The sequence below is a fragment of the Corythoichthys intestinalis genome, chromosome 10 (genome assembly GCF_030265065.1).
Source record: "Corythoichthys intestinalis isolate RoL2023-P3 chromosome 10, ASM3026506v1, whole genome shotgun sequence".
Taxonomy (NCBI): domain Eukaryota; kingdom Metazoa; phylum Chordata; class Actinopteri; order Syngnathiformes; family Syngnathidae; genus Corythoichthys; species Corythoichthys intestinalis.
Window position 1 is genome coordinate 19,693,539 of NC_080404.1, and position 16,672 is coordinate 19,710,210.

At 38.7% G+C, this 16,672-nt stretch overlaps 1 protein-coding gene across 2 annotated transcripts in view; it reads left to right on the forward strand.

Annotated features, from left to right (window-relative positions):
* The first annotated feature begins 10,485 nt into the window (after positions 1–10,485).
* The window catches only part of zmp:0000000755 (phosphofurin acidic cluster sorting protein 2), a 72,488-nt gene continuing 66,301 nt past the window's right edge, over positions 10,486–16,672 (forward strand). Inside the window, exon 1 of one of the 2 annotated variants that reach the window (XM_057847865.1) lies at positions 10,486–10,836. In XM_057847865.1, coding sequence (XP_057703848.1) covers positions 10,625–10,836 — 212 coding nt within the window. In that variant the 5' untranslated portion in view covers positions 10,486–10,624. The remainder of the gene's footprint in view (positions 10,837–16,672) is intronic. The other variant, XM_057847866.1, reaches the window with a different exon arrangement.

The window sequence follows — 16,672 nt, forward strand, 5'->3', positions numbered from 1 at the left end:
GTTTAACGTCCATACCTATGAAGAATTTGGGGATTTAAGCATTTATTCACAAGAATTTTTGCCAGAAATGTCTTGTTACGCCAGGCGCCCGTTAGCCTCATTCACTAACAGTATATAGTGTATAATGATAATAAACGGCTATTGTATTCTATATTAAGGTGTGATTGTATATAGAATTTATTAATCATCTATTTACATATTATTCATAAGTGATTCTGCCTGTTTTCCTCAACTGTTAAGTTTCTGATGATAAATTGAGTGATTTATTAGCTGTTGAAAATCTGCAGTAAATAAAAAATAAGTTGCTATTTTGGTCACAAACTTATATGATATGTTAAATATTGCTATTGATCCTAAAAATAAAGGTGATTATCTCTGCATTTGGTGATTTTTCTGCATCTTTGTAAAATCTGAGACACTTATAGCCATTTTAAGTGTTATACGTATATAAAAAATAATTAATCGGGATTTTAAAAGGGAACGACTTTGAATTTTTGATGCTGCTGCTCATGGAGACTCACATATGGCTAAGGTAGGTGCCTGTTTTGGTTTTAGGTCGGTAGCAGCTTTGGTTTTGTAAATATTGGAATTTTACATTTTTGAAAATAGGCCCCCTACGAATCGGCCCTGTTTCCTGTGTCATGTCAAATAGGTTATGAAGTCTATGGATCTCTCGCCGCTGGACATCCAAGCCTCCCATTCAACTCGGGGTGCCACTTTAATTTCTTCTCGCATTTTCCATGATACGGATCTGCCAATTCTACTCATGTACAAAGATGACGGTCGGCCACCTCTATTCATGCACAAAGCACAAGGTTAAACCACCAGTAATAGTGCAAACTACGGTCTTCTTCGACACATACTGGACTGTCTCAGAAAATTAGAATACACAATATTCTATTTATACAGGACTGTCTCAGGAAATTAGAATATTGTGTATTCTAATTTCCTGAGACAGTCCTGTATATATACACACAGGACTGTCTCAAAAAATTAGAATATTGTGTATTCTAATTTTCTGAGACAGTCCAGTATATTCCACATGTCTCACTCCCACATTCCATGCTCGAGCGCCCTTGGCGGCCGTCAGAAAAATGCACAAATTGGCCGCATCATTACATACGCAGCAAGACCCAAAATGAGCGGGGGGGAGAAGCGGCTTTTGTTCCGGAAATTACGATAGTTCATATTGCAACAGGTGAGGTCTGTTGGCTCGTGTCCAAATTGTTCAACCTTGACTCCCTTTAAATGTTTACAGTGCCTTGCAAAAGTATTCGGCCCCCTTGAATCTTGCAACCTTCCGCCACATTTCAGGCTTCAAACAAAGATATGAAATTTAATTTTTTTTGTCAAGAATCAACAACAAGTGGGACACAATCGTGAAGTGGAACAACATTTATTGGATAATTTAAACTTTTTTAACAAATAAAAAACTGAAAAGTGGGGCGTGCAATATTATTCAGCCCCTTTACTTTTAGTGCAGCAAACTCACTCCAGAAGTTCAGTGAGGATCTCTGAATGATCCAATGTTGTCCTAAATGACCGATGATGATAAATAGAATCCACCTGTGTGTAATCAAGTCTCCGTATAAATGCACCTGCTCTGTGATAGTCTCAGGGTTCTGTTTAAAGTGCAGAGAGCATTATGAAAACCAAGGAACACACCACGCAGGTCCGAGATACTATTGTGGAGGAGTTTAAAGCCGGATTTGGATACAAAAAGATTTCCCAAGCTTTAAACATCTCAAGGAGCACTGTGCAAGCCATCATATTGAAATGGAAGGAGCATCAGACCACTGCAAATCTACCAAGACCCGGCCGTCCTTCCAAACTTTCTTCTCAAACAAGGAGAAAACTGATCAGAGATGCAGCCAAGAGGCCCATGATCACTCTGGATGAACTGCAGAGATCTACAGCTGAGGTGGGAGAGTCTGTCCATAGGAAAACAATCAGTCGTACACTGCACAAATCTGGCTTTTATGGAAGAGTGGCAAGAAGAAAGCCATTTCTCAAAGATAGCCATAAAAAGTCTCGTTTAAAGTTTGCCACAAGCCACCTGGGAGACACACCAAACATGTGGACGAAGGTGCTCTGGTCAAATGAAACCAAAATTGAACTTTTTGGCCATAATGCAAAACGATATGTTTGGCGTAAAAGCAACACAGCTCATCACCGTGAACACACCATCCCCACTGTCAAACATGGTGGTGGCAGCATCATGGTTTGGGCCTGCTTTTCTTCAGGAGGGACAGGGAAGATGGTTAAAATTGACGGGAAGATGGATGCAGCCAAATACAGGAACATTCTGGAAGAAAACCTGTTGGTATCTGCACAAGACCTGAGACTGGGACGGAGATTTATCTTCCAACAGGACAATGATCCAAAACATAAAGCCAAATCTACAATGGAATGGTTAAAAAATAAACGTATCCAGGTGTTAGAATGGCCAAGTCAAAGTCCAGACCTGAATCCAATCGAGAATCTGTGGAAAGAGCTGAAGACTGCTGTTCACAAACACTCTCCATCCAACCTCACTGAGCTCGAGCTGTTTTGCAAGGAATAATGGGCAAGAATGTCAGTCTCTCGATGTGAAAAACTGATAGAAACATACCCCAAGCGACTTGCAGCTGTAATTGGAGCAAAAGGTGGCGCTACAAAGTATTAACGCAAGGGGGCCGAATAATATTGCACGCCCCACTTTTCAGTTTTTTATTTGTTAAAAAAGTTTAAATTATCCAATAAATTTTGTTCCACTTCACGATTGTGTCCCACTTGTTGTTGATTCTTGACAAAAAAAATTAAAATTTTATGTCTTTATGCTTGAAGCCTGAAATGTGGCGAAAGGTTGCAAGGTTCAAGGCGGCCGAATACTTTTGCAAGGCACTGTAGGTTATCACTTTTCATCTCAGCTCTTGACAAGTTTTACAAGTTGAAGTTTAGCACAGACTGGATGGCTTTGAAGTTGTCAATTCACAGTATATGGCTGCAAGCACTTCATTTATTCCACAATGTTTTTCAGCCTGAAATCCACTGATTTTTCCTTACTTGTTCTGAGGACGTGTAGGTAAACCATTGTCACAAGCCAAAGATGTATAGCATTTTAGAAAATTATTTTCTGGAATGCAGCGTTCCCTCTCAGCAGTCTATCACGCTGAGATGACAAAGAAGAAATAATCTACATTTTTTTCTCCCCAATTGGACTACAAGTGCTGAACTGTTTTGGAATTTGTAAAATAAATACTAAACAAAAGTGTGATTTGGCAATATCAAAGATGTCAAACTAGTTGTACTATGACTGCATCTGGCCGCAGTTGAGTGTTTTCAGGATTTACAGGAGTCGGGAATCTAAGGACGTTGGGTAGTGCTGGTTTAATAACCCAGTACCAATGCAGAAAGTGTGCCATCTAGTGGTCACAAATAGAAAATTTTGGAAGGCAGGACAAGTTGTTGATGCAATCCTGTTTTCAAACACTTGATGGCAATGCACTTCAAATATTTATTGAAGTATGAATGTCATCCTTTATTATCAACATACAGTGCACAGTGGTGTCTAATAATACTTCAGAAAGAGGTTGGTTCTTTCTGTAAAATGACCTTGATGATATCAAGGACACATTATTTTATAAAACAATGTTTATTCAGCTTCACACATGGTAATAGGTGCATCTTCACAAGTTACTGAGATCCGGTACAAGGTATCGAAAATTTTGCCTTCACAAATATCATAGTGCTTTAGTTTTTATTGGCCAGTACAAGCATTGGGTTATACTGAAAATAGAAGACACGTTTGCATTGCTTTAAATTACAACACTAGGTGACGCCAGTGTTCATTAACCTCAGAATTGAGCCAAAACCACAATAATGAACTTTTTAACATTAAATATCTCCACGGCTGTTTCTGATGTGTATCCTGTCATGGATATTATATTGACTAATGATGAAATGCAATTAGTAATATGAGCGTTGTTTTTTATTATGTCAACATTTTGCCACCTCCCTAAAACTTTGCCTGCAGTTAGGCATTCTAAGTAAATATAATAATTTTAGATGACATAATTGATGGCAAGATCTGAATTGTTTTCCTCTTGTAGTGTGGTTTTGCACAATCCAAAGATTTGAGAACATGTCTTGTCACGTTGACTGAAGTTTCACTTTTGTCTGAGTTTGAGTTTCATAACACCTTTGTAAGGATAATGAAAAACAAGTCTTGGCAGTTCACTGTTTGACTACATAGAGATAAAGAGACAGTTCCCTTATACTGTAATATCTTTAGTCTAGACTAAAAGAATTTTGAGAGCTGATAAACCATTACCAACCAGTAATTTTTTTCTTCATCACTCAAAGCAGTTGTCGGAATTTCATAGATCTGAATTAAAAACAGATAATGCTGTAAAATTAAATGATTTCTTGGTTGCGCACCAAGACTTTTAGAAGATAATCATTGATTTCCTCTCAGCCCCCACTCCCAAAATCTGTATTAATTTTTCTTTTTATATACCAATTTTTTTGAAGTTACTGTCATTAATTAATGTAAAAATGTATCGAGACTTGAATAGAGCAATATTTGGATTTATTAAAAATTAATTTCCAAATATATCTGAAGAAGTTCATTTGCTGAAACAAACACAACAAATGAAAACCGGTAATATCTAAGAATTCGTAATTCTTCACATTGAAACAATGATTGCATGGAAAATTGTGGTGGAACCTCAGGGACATTTTGCCCACAATTATAACAATACAGTTCACTGTTTGATCCATTTTAAGAACGTCAGCTTCTGTGCTTTTGTCTGAACTTTCTAGAATGCCTATTTCGAGTTCAACCTGCTGATGACACTGACATGCAAATCTCATTGGCCATTTCCCTCCGAGAACATCCTCTTTCAAACATCACAACGGTAATCTATAGATTATCACTATTATTCTTTATTGTCTTTGTCTCATTATGTGAATGAACAGCATGAGGACGTTTTTCTTTTTCAATATCATTATTACAGTAGTTTAACAAAGGAAAATGTATTTTGGTAAATTCATACATTTGTTATGAATTTGGGTGTTCAGTTCCTTGCTACATAACAAAGTTGTGCTAGAAATACAAATGTATTCAACTGTTAGACGTGTAACTACAATGGTTTTTTAGGTCAAATGAGTGGGCAGAAAAAAGAAGCATGATGAATTGATGTAGTAAATAAAAATGATTGATGAATATTCTAACAGACTATAACTAGCATTACAAATTAATTGTGACGCCAATTACTTAGGATGCCCTGTCAGGAAGGGATTCACCAGTTAACCATATATAGAACAGGAAATACTAGAGCTTGTCAGGGAAGGGTGAGTGCGCAAGGAATGCCATTGACCTGTAGTTTAAAAAAAACATACAGTATTACCAATCACCTGTGAGAATTAGTAGTTGATATCAATGGGCAACTTTTAGTGTGGGGGGAAATGATACCCCTGAAAGGTTTTAAAACCCTACAGTACTGGAGATTGCCACTGGAAGCTGGCTTCAAAGCTAAGCAATTTATTTTGATTTACTTCCATTTTAAAAATGCTGGATTTCACAATCAAAAGACTGTTTGAAGGGCTTTTGGACTATATTTGATTCCGGTAGCCTAAGTGAGCAAGGTGGTCAAAACGTTGGTCTTAGAACACTAAATTACTGCATTTTTCGGACAATATGTCGCCGTTTTTTCATAGTTTGGCTGGGGGTGGGACTTATCTGCTAATCTGTTATTAGAGTTAGCTAACTCTGATGCAGGTCGGACTTTCAGTAGCAAAGTTAGTGATGTGTTTCCCATGTCCACAACACTGACGTCTTTTATATTCCTTACAGTAGCTGCTGCTGGCCGAAAACACTTCTAATATCCCTCCTCTTCATAGGGGTCAGAGGAGTCGGCATGTTGTCGACATGTTGTATTTTTGTTGGGGCTGTGTGGGTGTGCATGTGTGTGGGGGGGGCATGTCATCAGCCAATCAAACGTGCATATATATGAGGTTAAATAAAATAATAATGATAACGGTCCGGCACATTCAGCAAATGAAAAGGGGTAAATGTAAGTAAGAAAATAATGTAAATATATCACTTAGTAATAGTAGGGTCAATTCTATCCTTAAAACATAAAAAAAGACAATCTGAATTATCTACGTAACTGAACTCATTATACAATAAAAATAAGGTGTCCTAAAAGTTGGTGGGGACCATTTGAGGATCCTGAAAAGTTGGTAGTGTTATGTCCCTCCCGTCCCTATGCAAAACTACGCCCTTAGATTGAGTTTTTAATTCAGGAATACATGTGAACAATCTATATTAATTTCTATCAATATAATTAATCATGTAATCTGTTTATGTAGTCACACACACTCCCCAAGAAATACGGGATTTTCCCGGCCTGAATGAGCAACATTCACCTATTCAAAAAAATGAATTCCAAATAATGACGGCATTTTTTTGGTATCCTACAGATCTTGAAAGTTGGTGTGGAAATTTTCTTTTTGAATCCAGTTTGTCAAGAATTTATTGAATATCGTTTGTCATCAATTGAATTTAGTTTGTTAACAAAGGAACATCACTTCGGACCTGTAGCCTATAGTGGAGATAGTGAGTTTCCAGATAGGCTAAGCCTGCTCCATAATGAAATACTGTAATTGTTTGCTAGCTATTGCTTGCTCCACTTTTAGCTTACATTTAATCAGTACAGCAGGCAAACCCTTAGCAAGCTCTTCATACTAAAACAGTTGTATACTGTAATGTATAGGGCCTACTGTAGTATAGTTAAGTTAAAACAAAACATTTATTCTAAGTCATTCATTATGATATTTGCTTTGAGAATATTCCTAATAAAAATATATTTAGATTGTAAAACATGGCCTTCAGTACATTTCTTATACTGGTAGATACGGGTAGCACGGAGTTGAGTGAGTGCATCCCCACGTTTTTGTTTTGGTCAATAAAAGTATCCATAAAGAGCCATCCGACACCTCTCGGTGTTTTTATGCACGCCGCTACCTTCGTGAGGAGGAAATCAGACGAACCGACGACAACGAGCCAAGCGAATGGCCGGTTCACTCCACACTACGGTGAGGAGTTGAAAATACCGCCAATTACCAAAAAGGGCAGAATTGGTAACACGTGAAAGTGGAAAAAGGGCAGAATTGGTAACACGTGAAATTGGCATAAAGCCAAAAAAACGGACCAGAATAGCCAGAGCCTGGAATTATTTCAAGGAAAATATGGAGGGTGCCCCTGTGTGTACTCTTTGCTAAGCTGAGCTCACATACCACGGTAGCACGTCGGCTATAAACGAACGCTTGAAGCGCCGTCACCCAAGTGTAATTTTCGAAGACAACAAGAATTAACAAGCTAGCGGATTGTAAATCCATACAACTTTCTAACGATTTTTTTTAATGGAAATTGCCTTTATGTGCGTCGTATCAACGTGCATTTTTATTGAATAATTTATATATATATATATATATATATATATATATATATATATATATATATATATATATATATATTTTTTTTTTTTTTTTTTTTATTATGAAATTTCTTAGGATCATGGCAGCTCCCACTTGGGGAAAATATATACATACTGTATATCGTGTATATACATAATATGATAAAAGTATATATGGAAACAGCACTGGCCTGCTTACTGTAATCCATTACTGCACTAATGTTAGTTACTTTATATTATAAAGTATTATTGTGTATATACATATAGTAGTATACTATAAAATTAATATTATATATTTAATTTTTGTTACTGTGAGTATGTGTGCCTTTCATTCAAAATAATTGTGGTAATATTTCAGTGTGCCCTCTACTTTATCTATTTTCAGATTAAAACAAAAGTTGAACAGTTTTTCCCTTCCCCCAAAAATGCGGAATGCACACCAGAAAAAGCATCTGAACTCAAACAAAGTATTCTGAAAATGGTTGGCCGGGACACTGCAATTCATTTTAACATTTAGAACAATATAGACAATGACATACCACAAAAAGAGTAAGAATTGTTTCGACTCCTGTTAAAGGGTATGACAACACCTGGGGAAATGCTAATATTCCATCATTTATCCATAAACGCATGCCTTTTGGATTCATATCATGCCACTTTGTGTAATTAAACACATCGCAACACCAAGAAAATGATAGAAATTTGGATCGATAGTCAAGCTCAAAGAGATCCCGGAAATCTAGCATATTGTGTGTGTGACATCATTACGAGGAAACCACCGGCTCAGTGCTTAGTACTGAATGGCGGCGATGATAGCGGACAATTTTGTTTCTAGTTGCAGCGACGAATCCGACGCAACGAACATTCTTCTAATGGTGACAAAGAGTTATGAACCTTTCTCTGGTGTTTTGGGTTCTCAATTTGAGCCCAAACGAAAGCCAATGCAGCCTAATGAAAGGATCATTGAGAGGAGCAATCACACTGATGTAACACCGGCAACTTCGGCTGGGAAACACAGATTGGTTTGTTTTGCATTTCTTTTTGTGAAGCTGATACACCGTGACCGCAAAATAATGTAATGTATAGAATAATTATCATTTATAATGCTGTCATAGGTTTTCGCTCTGCCAACAGACACAAATATCTCATCAGAGCCAGTCGTCCTCTTTCTTGATATGGCGGGACATTTAGATGGCTGCGCGTGTATGGTGGCTGCTTTCATCAGCAATTTCTTAGCAAAAACTGATTTCATTTGTCCATAGTTCGAATAGCTTTCAGGTGTAAAATGCGCACCACACAAAACCGTGCCGGAGGCTGGGTCTGCAAAATTAGCCCTCTTAGCACGGACGAACTTTACTCATTGTCTGCATAGTCCAGCTCTTTTGCTCGCGTTCGGGAACTCATGGGTACAACATAGATGGCTATTTGTACACCTCATAGCATGACAGGTTTGAACCATTTTAGTGATTTTTTGATAAAACACGAACGCAACTTTCTCGTCGATAAACAACGATTGCACCTGCCTCGATCTTTTGTTTCCTTGTTATGACGTCTCCGCCCCATTCGGCTGTTTCCGGAATACTTTCGGAAATGTTCGTAATTTTCGATCTATTTTCGATAATTGCTCATGAATGGTAAATGGTGTTATACTTGTATAGTGCTTTTCCACCTTTCAAGGCGCTCAAAGCGCTTTACACTACAAATGCGATTTATTTTTTTGTTAACTTTATTAATATTTGTTATCTTGCCACATAACGGTTCTACTGATATCTCACAGCCCCTTAGTATTTTAATACCCTTTAAAGAGGTGAAGTCACAGTTGCCACGTTTACATGGAGCCAAATATTCCAATTACAATTGGAATATTTGTTCAAACCGAATAAATGTGTTCCATATAAACACCTCATTCGGAATGAACAGGCCCAAACCGAATGGAATTTCATTCCTATTCACAGGGGTGGAATATTCCTTTTCCCAAACCGATTAGAAGTAAAATTATATCATGTAAACAGGGAAGCGGAATGGTGTCTGGTTGCGTTCTTTCTGCACATGCTCCGTACTGACGTGGTGACGTCACTTGGTGACGTAAGTAACGTCACTTGCAACATGGCTTCCAAGCACAGCGCACCTAATTGGAGTCCGGCGGAAAGATTGTATTTAATTCAAACTTTAAAAGAATTTAATAGAATTGCTCGCTTGGACGGGCGTAAAACGAGGAACAGTGAACTATTTTAAAAAGTTCACGAGAGGTTACACGAAGCCGGAATAGACCGGAGCGTTGACCAGATTAGAAATCGGTGGAAAACGCTGACAACCGGCTACTACAAGGCAAAAGAGCAAAACAGCAGAAGCGGATACGACCCCACAAACACAAGTGGGTTAAAGTGAAAAAAAGCAGCACTCTGACAATCGATCTCCATGTTTTGCAACGTGACGCTTTGTTTTGATTAATCTGCGCATGTCAGACGGCAGTTGTCAAACGTCCTTTCGGAATAAAGGCAGACACATGTAAACGATGGATCGGAATAGATGAAGTGACATGTGAACAGCTGATCTGAAATTTCCATTCGGAATGATTTGAATCGGTATTGAATAAAAGTCAGCATGTAAACGTGGCTAGTGTTTCCGTTTACATTTTTTTTAGCACTAGTTAATTCCAGCAGCATTTGACCTCATTGCTTGTGATTTATTATTGATATTTATGTTATTTATTTATACGATAATGAAGAATTTAGGTGTTCCAAAATGTTTTTTGTGAATTAATACGCTTCAACATTTTTTTTTTTTTTTAACTACTTTATTAGATTAGTCGACTAATCGTAAAAATAGTCGGCTGACTAATCGGGAGGAAATTAGTCGTTTGGGACAGCCCTACTTATTTGTATTTCGTAATTAGAATGTCCAACGTGATCAAATGAAAGCCTGTGTATTTGTTTTGATGTGACTAATTTGACACATACCCAAGGCAAGGAGGGGCTGCCCCTCCCGTCTGTGCTGGCATGCCCCGCCCCGCCCCGACGATCAGCATCTCGGCGAGGGGCTGGAGAGGACTCGGCTCTGGTAGTCGTCGGGAGTCTGGAGGAGTTGGGCAGGCAGCGCGCACTTCACAGGCTCCCGCGTACGTCCGACACTTTGCTAGTGCTGCTCGCTCGGCAGTGGAGGTGATGATGGCGGCGGCTGTTGAGAGAGGAGGCGCCCGGGCCGCTTTCCTGAGCCCGAGCAGCGGTACGGGTTGCATACCGGCGCCGACGACGCTTCCTGCCGGAGCCCTCGCCGGTGCTGTTGTCCTCGGCTCGGGCTCCGGCGGCATGCCTGTCCCCATGAACCTCTTTGCAACCTGGGAGATTGACCGATCATCCCCCAACTGCGTGCCGAGGTAAGGTTGACATTAATAACCTTAGCGGATGTGTTTCAAAATTTTATTTGATGATTCAAAATGATGCTGCTGTTGGATCAACAACGCCCTCGGTGACGAACGTGAAGCAATGCGAACGAGCTGCCGTGCATTTCTGGTTTACGGTTGGCTTGGCTAACCGTGAAGCTAACAAGCGACATGGCTAATGCTAAAGCTTCAAGCATTATATTACTGATGTTTAAGTTAACAATAGTCGAACAGTCGCTTATTATCATAGTTATGGTTCGACGTCAGATCTGGGCAAACGCTTAATGGTCGTCGTGCTTGTCATAATTATCATGACAGTTGGTCCTTGTTTTTGTTGTTGTTTCTCAATCTGATTGATGTGATTATAACTAGCTAGCAAAGTTGGGCTAACTAGTTTCTCTATCGACTGATGCAAAATAATCTCCCAAGAGTGACAGAAGGCTGCAAATCTGGACTCTTTTAAACATATTCCGTCCACCATGTTTAGATTTATTGACGGTTAGATTCGATATACATGACGATAAGATAAGGCGGGGCGCCGTTTGCCCCATTACCGCATTTTCTTCCTGCACTGTGCCGTCAACTTTGTAAACAAATTGGTTCCGAGTGGAGTGGTCTTTTTTTCTTGAGGCTTTTTCATGCTCTCATGGCCAACGTGTCAAATGCACTCTGTATGGTTACACCGTTTCTGGCACAATTAATGTTGTATGCACATTAACTGACACCCGCTTTGGTGTTGATGCCAGGACCACTAAATTATTTGTTTTCAGACAGACTTGTGTGTGAGTATTAGTATGCGTCGACGGTGTGCAGGCACACTGCTGCCACCTGACCAGAAGCCTCTCTCGGGAGCTGAGGGTACATTAATCAGCTTTGACCTAGATCTGTTCTACTCACTGGGGGGAAAGTGGGTTTGGAAGGGGAGGGCTTCCTCCACTTTTCATGGGCGTGTGTGCATGTGTGTTTGCCTGCTGACTGCATGAGTATGCAAGCAAGTGTGAATGGAGTCATAACATGTGAACGACATGAATTATTTACTGCCGAGCTGACTAGTTTCACATGAGCGTTACTGAGCGTTCGCGTCAGATCCGATGACGTGAAACAAAGTGAGATTATAAATAAATGAACGTTGCTTTCTATTCTCTTTCGGTATTCCGCGCTGCAGTGTAATCCAATTGATGAAGGGATCAGAGTGGCAAAACATAATTATGATCATGATGATTTCTAAAGGCACTTGAACATACACAAAGCCGTTAATATTATTCCTGCTGTTCTTAGTTTGAAATGACACAAGAAAAAAAAAATGGCTATGATGGAGAACCGCAAGAATTAAAATGTCTCATCTTGCAATTTCATGTTAGCCATGATGATTTAAGCGATATTTTCCATAAACTTGCTTTGTACAAGTTAGCCATGATGATTTAAGCGATATTTTCCATAAACTTGCTTTGTACAATTGATTTATGTGCTTAATTGAATCACTGCAGTGAGCTCCCAATCGGTGGATAAATATTAGACATATTACAGATAAGCATGTGCCAGTATGATAATCTGACTGTATGATAACCTTAAACCAAAATATCACGGTTTCATGGTATCACGATATTGCAATTACAGCTCTAAAATGTGTTACTTTGAGAAATCTGGGTTTAAAAAAACTTATTTCAATACAACAGGATTTTGAATATTCAAAATATATTAGCAACTTGGAACATAAGTATAATGTTAAATTAAAAAAAAAATCTAAATGAAATTTAAATGAATGCAGTCCCTTAAGTGAACCTAAAGCCACAGCCACAGCTCACCATTATTACCATCACAACAAAAATAATTGAATCATTTTCCATAAAAAGCACATGTGTATGACTCTTATCACGTTTACATTACGCACACACACTCTCAACACAGACAGTTGCCAGAGAGAAAAACCCCCACCACGTTTACCACCGCTAGACACACGAAACGCGCTGGAGTTAATTGTCATAGCTGGAGTGAACCGTTCATTACAGTGTTAACTAGCGATCGGGTCCGATCATGTCATTTTCAAAGTATCGGAATTGGCAAAAAAGTATTGGCCATGCCTTTTTTTAATATATATATATATATATTTTTTAATTAAATTGTTTTCTAATTGTATTAAACGTCACAGACGTAATATGTTACACTCATCCTTTAGTTTAGAGTCTTTAGTTTAGGCTTAAGGTAGGGTTATCAAATTTATCCCGTTAACGGCAGCAATGAATTTTTTAAAAAATGTGTCACGTTGATATATTTAACGCAATCAATGCATGCGCTGCATGACCTTTTCACTCATTGTCGCGCTCAATCTGTAATGGGGCCGTTTTACCTATATAGAGAGATAAAAGACAGCGCAAAATGAGTAGAGTGAACTTTGCAGCCTTTGGAGCCTTTCATTAATTGGCTAAAGCCTTGCAATCCCTCTCCCTATGATTAGAAATATCATGGGAAGCAATGTGGGGAAGCAAGGTGGCAATTGATCATTGTCTTAACACCTTATGTTATTTCCCAACGCAGAGAAGATACAGCAATTGGTAGCACGTTGCACAGTCATGGTTCCACTTTCCATCATGCATTTGGGATGGCCACATTATCATTTACTGAAAGCTCAACAAATACACTACATGGCAATATTTAGTCACAATATACAAAGTCACAAGTATTTCTATTCGTGGATCCCTCTCACAGAAAGAATGTTAATAATGTAAATGGCATCTTAAGGATTTATTGTCATAATAAACAAATAAATGGTAAATGGTAAATGGTGTCATACTTATATAGCGCTTTTCCACCTCAGTACTTATGTACTGTATGTTGAATGTACGTCCGAGTTTTATTCATTTTTTTTCTTAATGCATTGCCAAAATGTATATGATCGGGAAAAATTATCGGGAATGATTGGAATTGAATCGGGAGCAAAAAAAAGCAATCGGATCGAGAAATATCGGGATCGGCAGATACTCAAACTAAAACGATCGGGATCGGATCGGGAGCAAAAAAACATGATCGGAACAACCCTAGTGTTAAGTAACCTTTTATTTTGTATAAATGCGAAATCATATTGGAGGTATTGCCTTCTCGGCAGCCACCCTCGCCAAACATGTTTTACATGCCGTTTGGCCCGCTTCCTCTAAGCCCCGGCCGTCTGTAACTTTTCTGTAGCTGAAGTATTCCAATATTTTCTTCAATGGGGGGCGCAAAGTTTAGGAGTTTCACCTCCTCCAGCCATCTTTTAGCACAGCTGACTCACTAACACTGAGAAGCAACCAGTGGGGGAGGGTTGGGCCTTGCAACTGCAAGCGAGGGATTTCTCCATGCATTTTTGTGACATAAAAAACACTTACACCTTAGGGATTTTTCATACTACGGTATACCTTGAAACCGGTAATCGGCACATGTCTAATTACAGATATCAGACAATGCGAACTCTGCTTAAAGAACCCTGTCGTGGCAAGCTTGAAAACATCTCATTGCACCTACACTATCCGTGCTGTATGCACGCCCACATCTGCCCGATCAACGAAAATAAACATACCATATTACAGCGAAAGCACAGCCCACTAAATAATATGTTCCGAATATACAGTATGTTACTTTCAAGTTCGGTTGATTATTGAATACAGAAAATGAAAATGAAAGTCATACCAAGGTTATTGCAGCTGCGTCGGACGGAAAAAGGTGCAGCATCACAGATGAATACAGGAATTACACATTATTAATGAAGTCACAGAACGCAGGATTTTTACTTTATATAGTAATTGTTGTCGTAGTATTACAATAAACATGCTTATTACCTTAAAGTTATCTTAAATTATGTATTACAAGCTAAATTATATATATATCCATCATTTTCAACACCGCTTATCTTTGTCAGGGTCGCGGGGTAATGGAGCCTATCCCAACTGACTAAAGGCGAAAGGCGGACTAAATACTGCCTAAACTGGTCACCAATCAGTCATAGGGAACACACAGAGACAGGCAACCATTCGCACTCACAATCACACCGCCATGTGGGAATCGATCACATACTGCCTACACAAAAGTCAGGTGAATGTACCACTACACTCTATTTTTGGATCACCTTTCTTTGATTAGTGCAAAAGGTCTTGCATGGAGCCTCGGTCAAGACCCGTTTTAGGGGGTATGTCTTGAAATTCCTACCAGAGCTGGGTCATTTTTTCCCCCTCCCCAGCTGTTTTCCCCCCTAAATCCTTGGTGGTATTGCTTTTGAACTTTTTTTTTTTTTTAATTGGCTGGTTGCAAGTCGGTCAGTTTACCTTTTAACACAATGCAACAAAAGCACTGGTCAAGGTAGGGCAGGAGCAGATTGGGTCTTCTCGGCATGTTTCCCATTTTTTACTCAACAAATAGCTGACCCCATAGCTGACTGGTTTGGAGTTGCTGAGTAACCACGAGTACATGAGGGGGAACATTGTAAACTGCAATGTGGGGATTAATTTCTGTAATGCTTTCTTCTGGAACACTCAATTCTTTGAAGTAATTATTAATCTTATCCTATTAATTTACAGAAATGATGCTCATGAGTGGAAAAAAATAAGTATTTCACAGTGGCCTGACTACATATATCAAACATTCAAAGAGGCCCAGCATTGATTTGACAAACGAGCAGTTGAATGGCCAGTGGATTCAGTCTTGATACATGCTCAAATCTGCTTTTCTTCGAAATTTTGTCAATACAATCAGTTATTTTCCTCTTACTTTATCTGCGGTGACCAGAGCAGTCTTTGTTGTTGGTCCCAAGATAAACCTTTTGTCATCTACTTGAAGAAATCTTATCTGTGTCGTAAATAACTGCATTTGTCAAATGGTCACATTTCTTCTAAGGACCATTTCTTTATGATCTATCAAAAGGATATAAACAAGCTTGAGAGGCAAAGTAATGATGGCTCGTACTGATGTTGTGTCAGACTTCAGTGCGATGTTATAATTTTTTAATATTAAATGTGTCATCTATTGTAACCAGTGAATCCAGTTACAAGCCATTGAAAAACCAAACAATGACATTGAGATGTTTTTGAAATAGCGTCATCTACAAAATGACACTATTTGGTCAATTCAGTGCCTTGAATTTTAATCCTTGGCCATTGTCTCTTTCAGTGTGGAGTTGCGGCAGCGATTTCATTTCGTAACAGGAAAAGCAGAGGTAGTAATCAAACGGTGTATACAGACACTGGCAGTGTAATCCTCTGCTTCCTAAATCATAAACAGCCCCATTAGCTATCTCGAGTGGCCTTTTAGCATGGTGATACAGACACAGATGGCAGTTGTATCACAATAATGTGGATCACATCACTTTATTGCAACCACTCCAATTAAATTGAGAAAACAGTTGAAGCAGAGTCGACCACATATCTTTGTTTTGTTTGGATTGCAATAAATTTGCATCGTATAAAACTAAAATGAAAGCAAAGCATGTATGCGTTGTGAATATGCTATGACGGTTACATACAATACAGTACAATGGCATTGTACCTGACGGTGACTCAAAGCTTTGATGTTTTGTTTAATACTATTATGACAAGCTGGGCTCGAAAACTGGATTTTTTTAATTTTATTTTTTTATAGACCCGGTTTGACTCTATAAACATTTACGAATAAATATTTCTTTAAGATACTCAAACATGTAGGTACAACACACACACACACACACACACACACATACACACACACACTTGTATTACAAAAGCATATATTCCCAAAGCATCTGCCAAGGGATTGCACTGGATTTGGCTGATAATCAAAACAAGTAACTTCTCACAGGCTTGGATACTAGAGCAGGGCGGTAAACCGA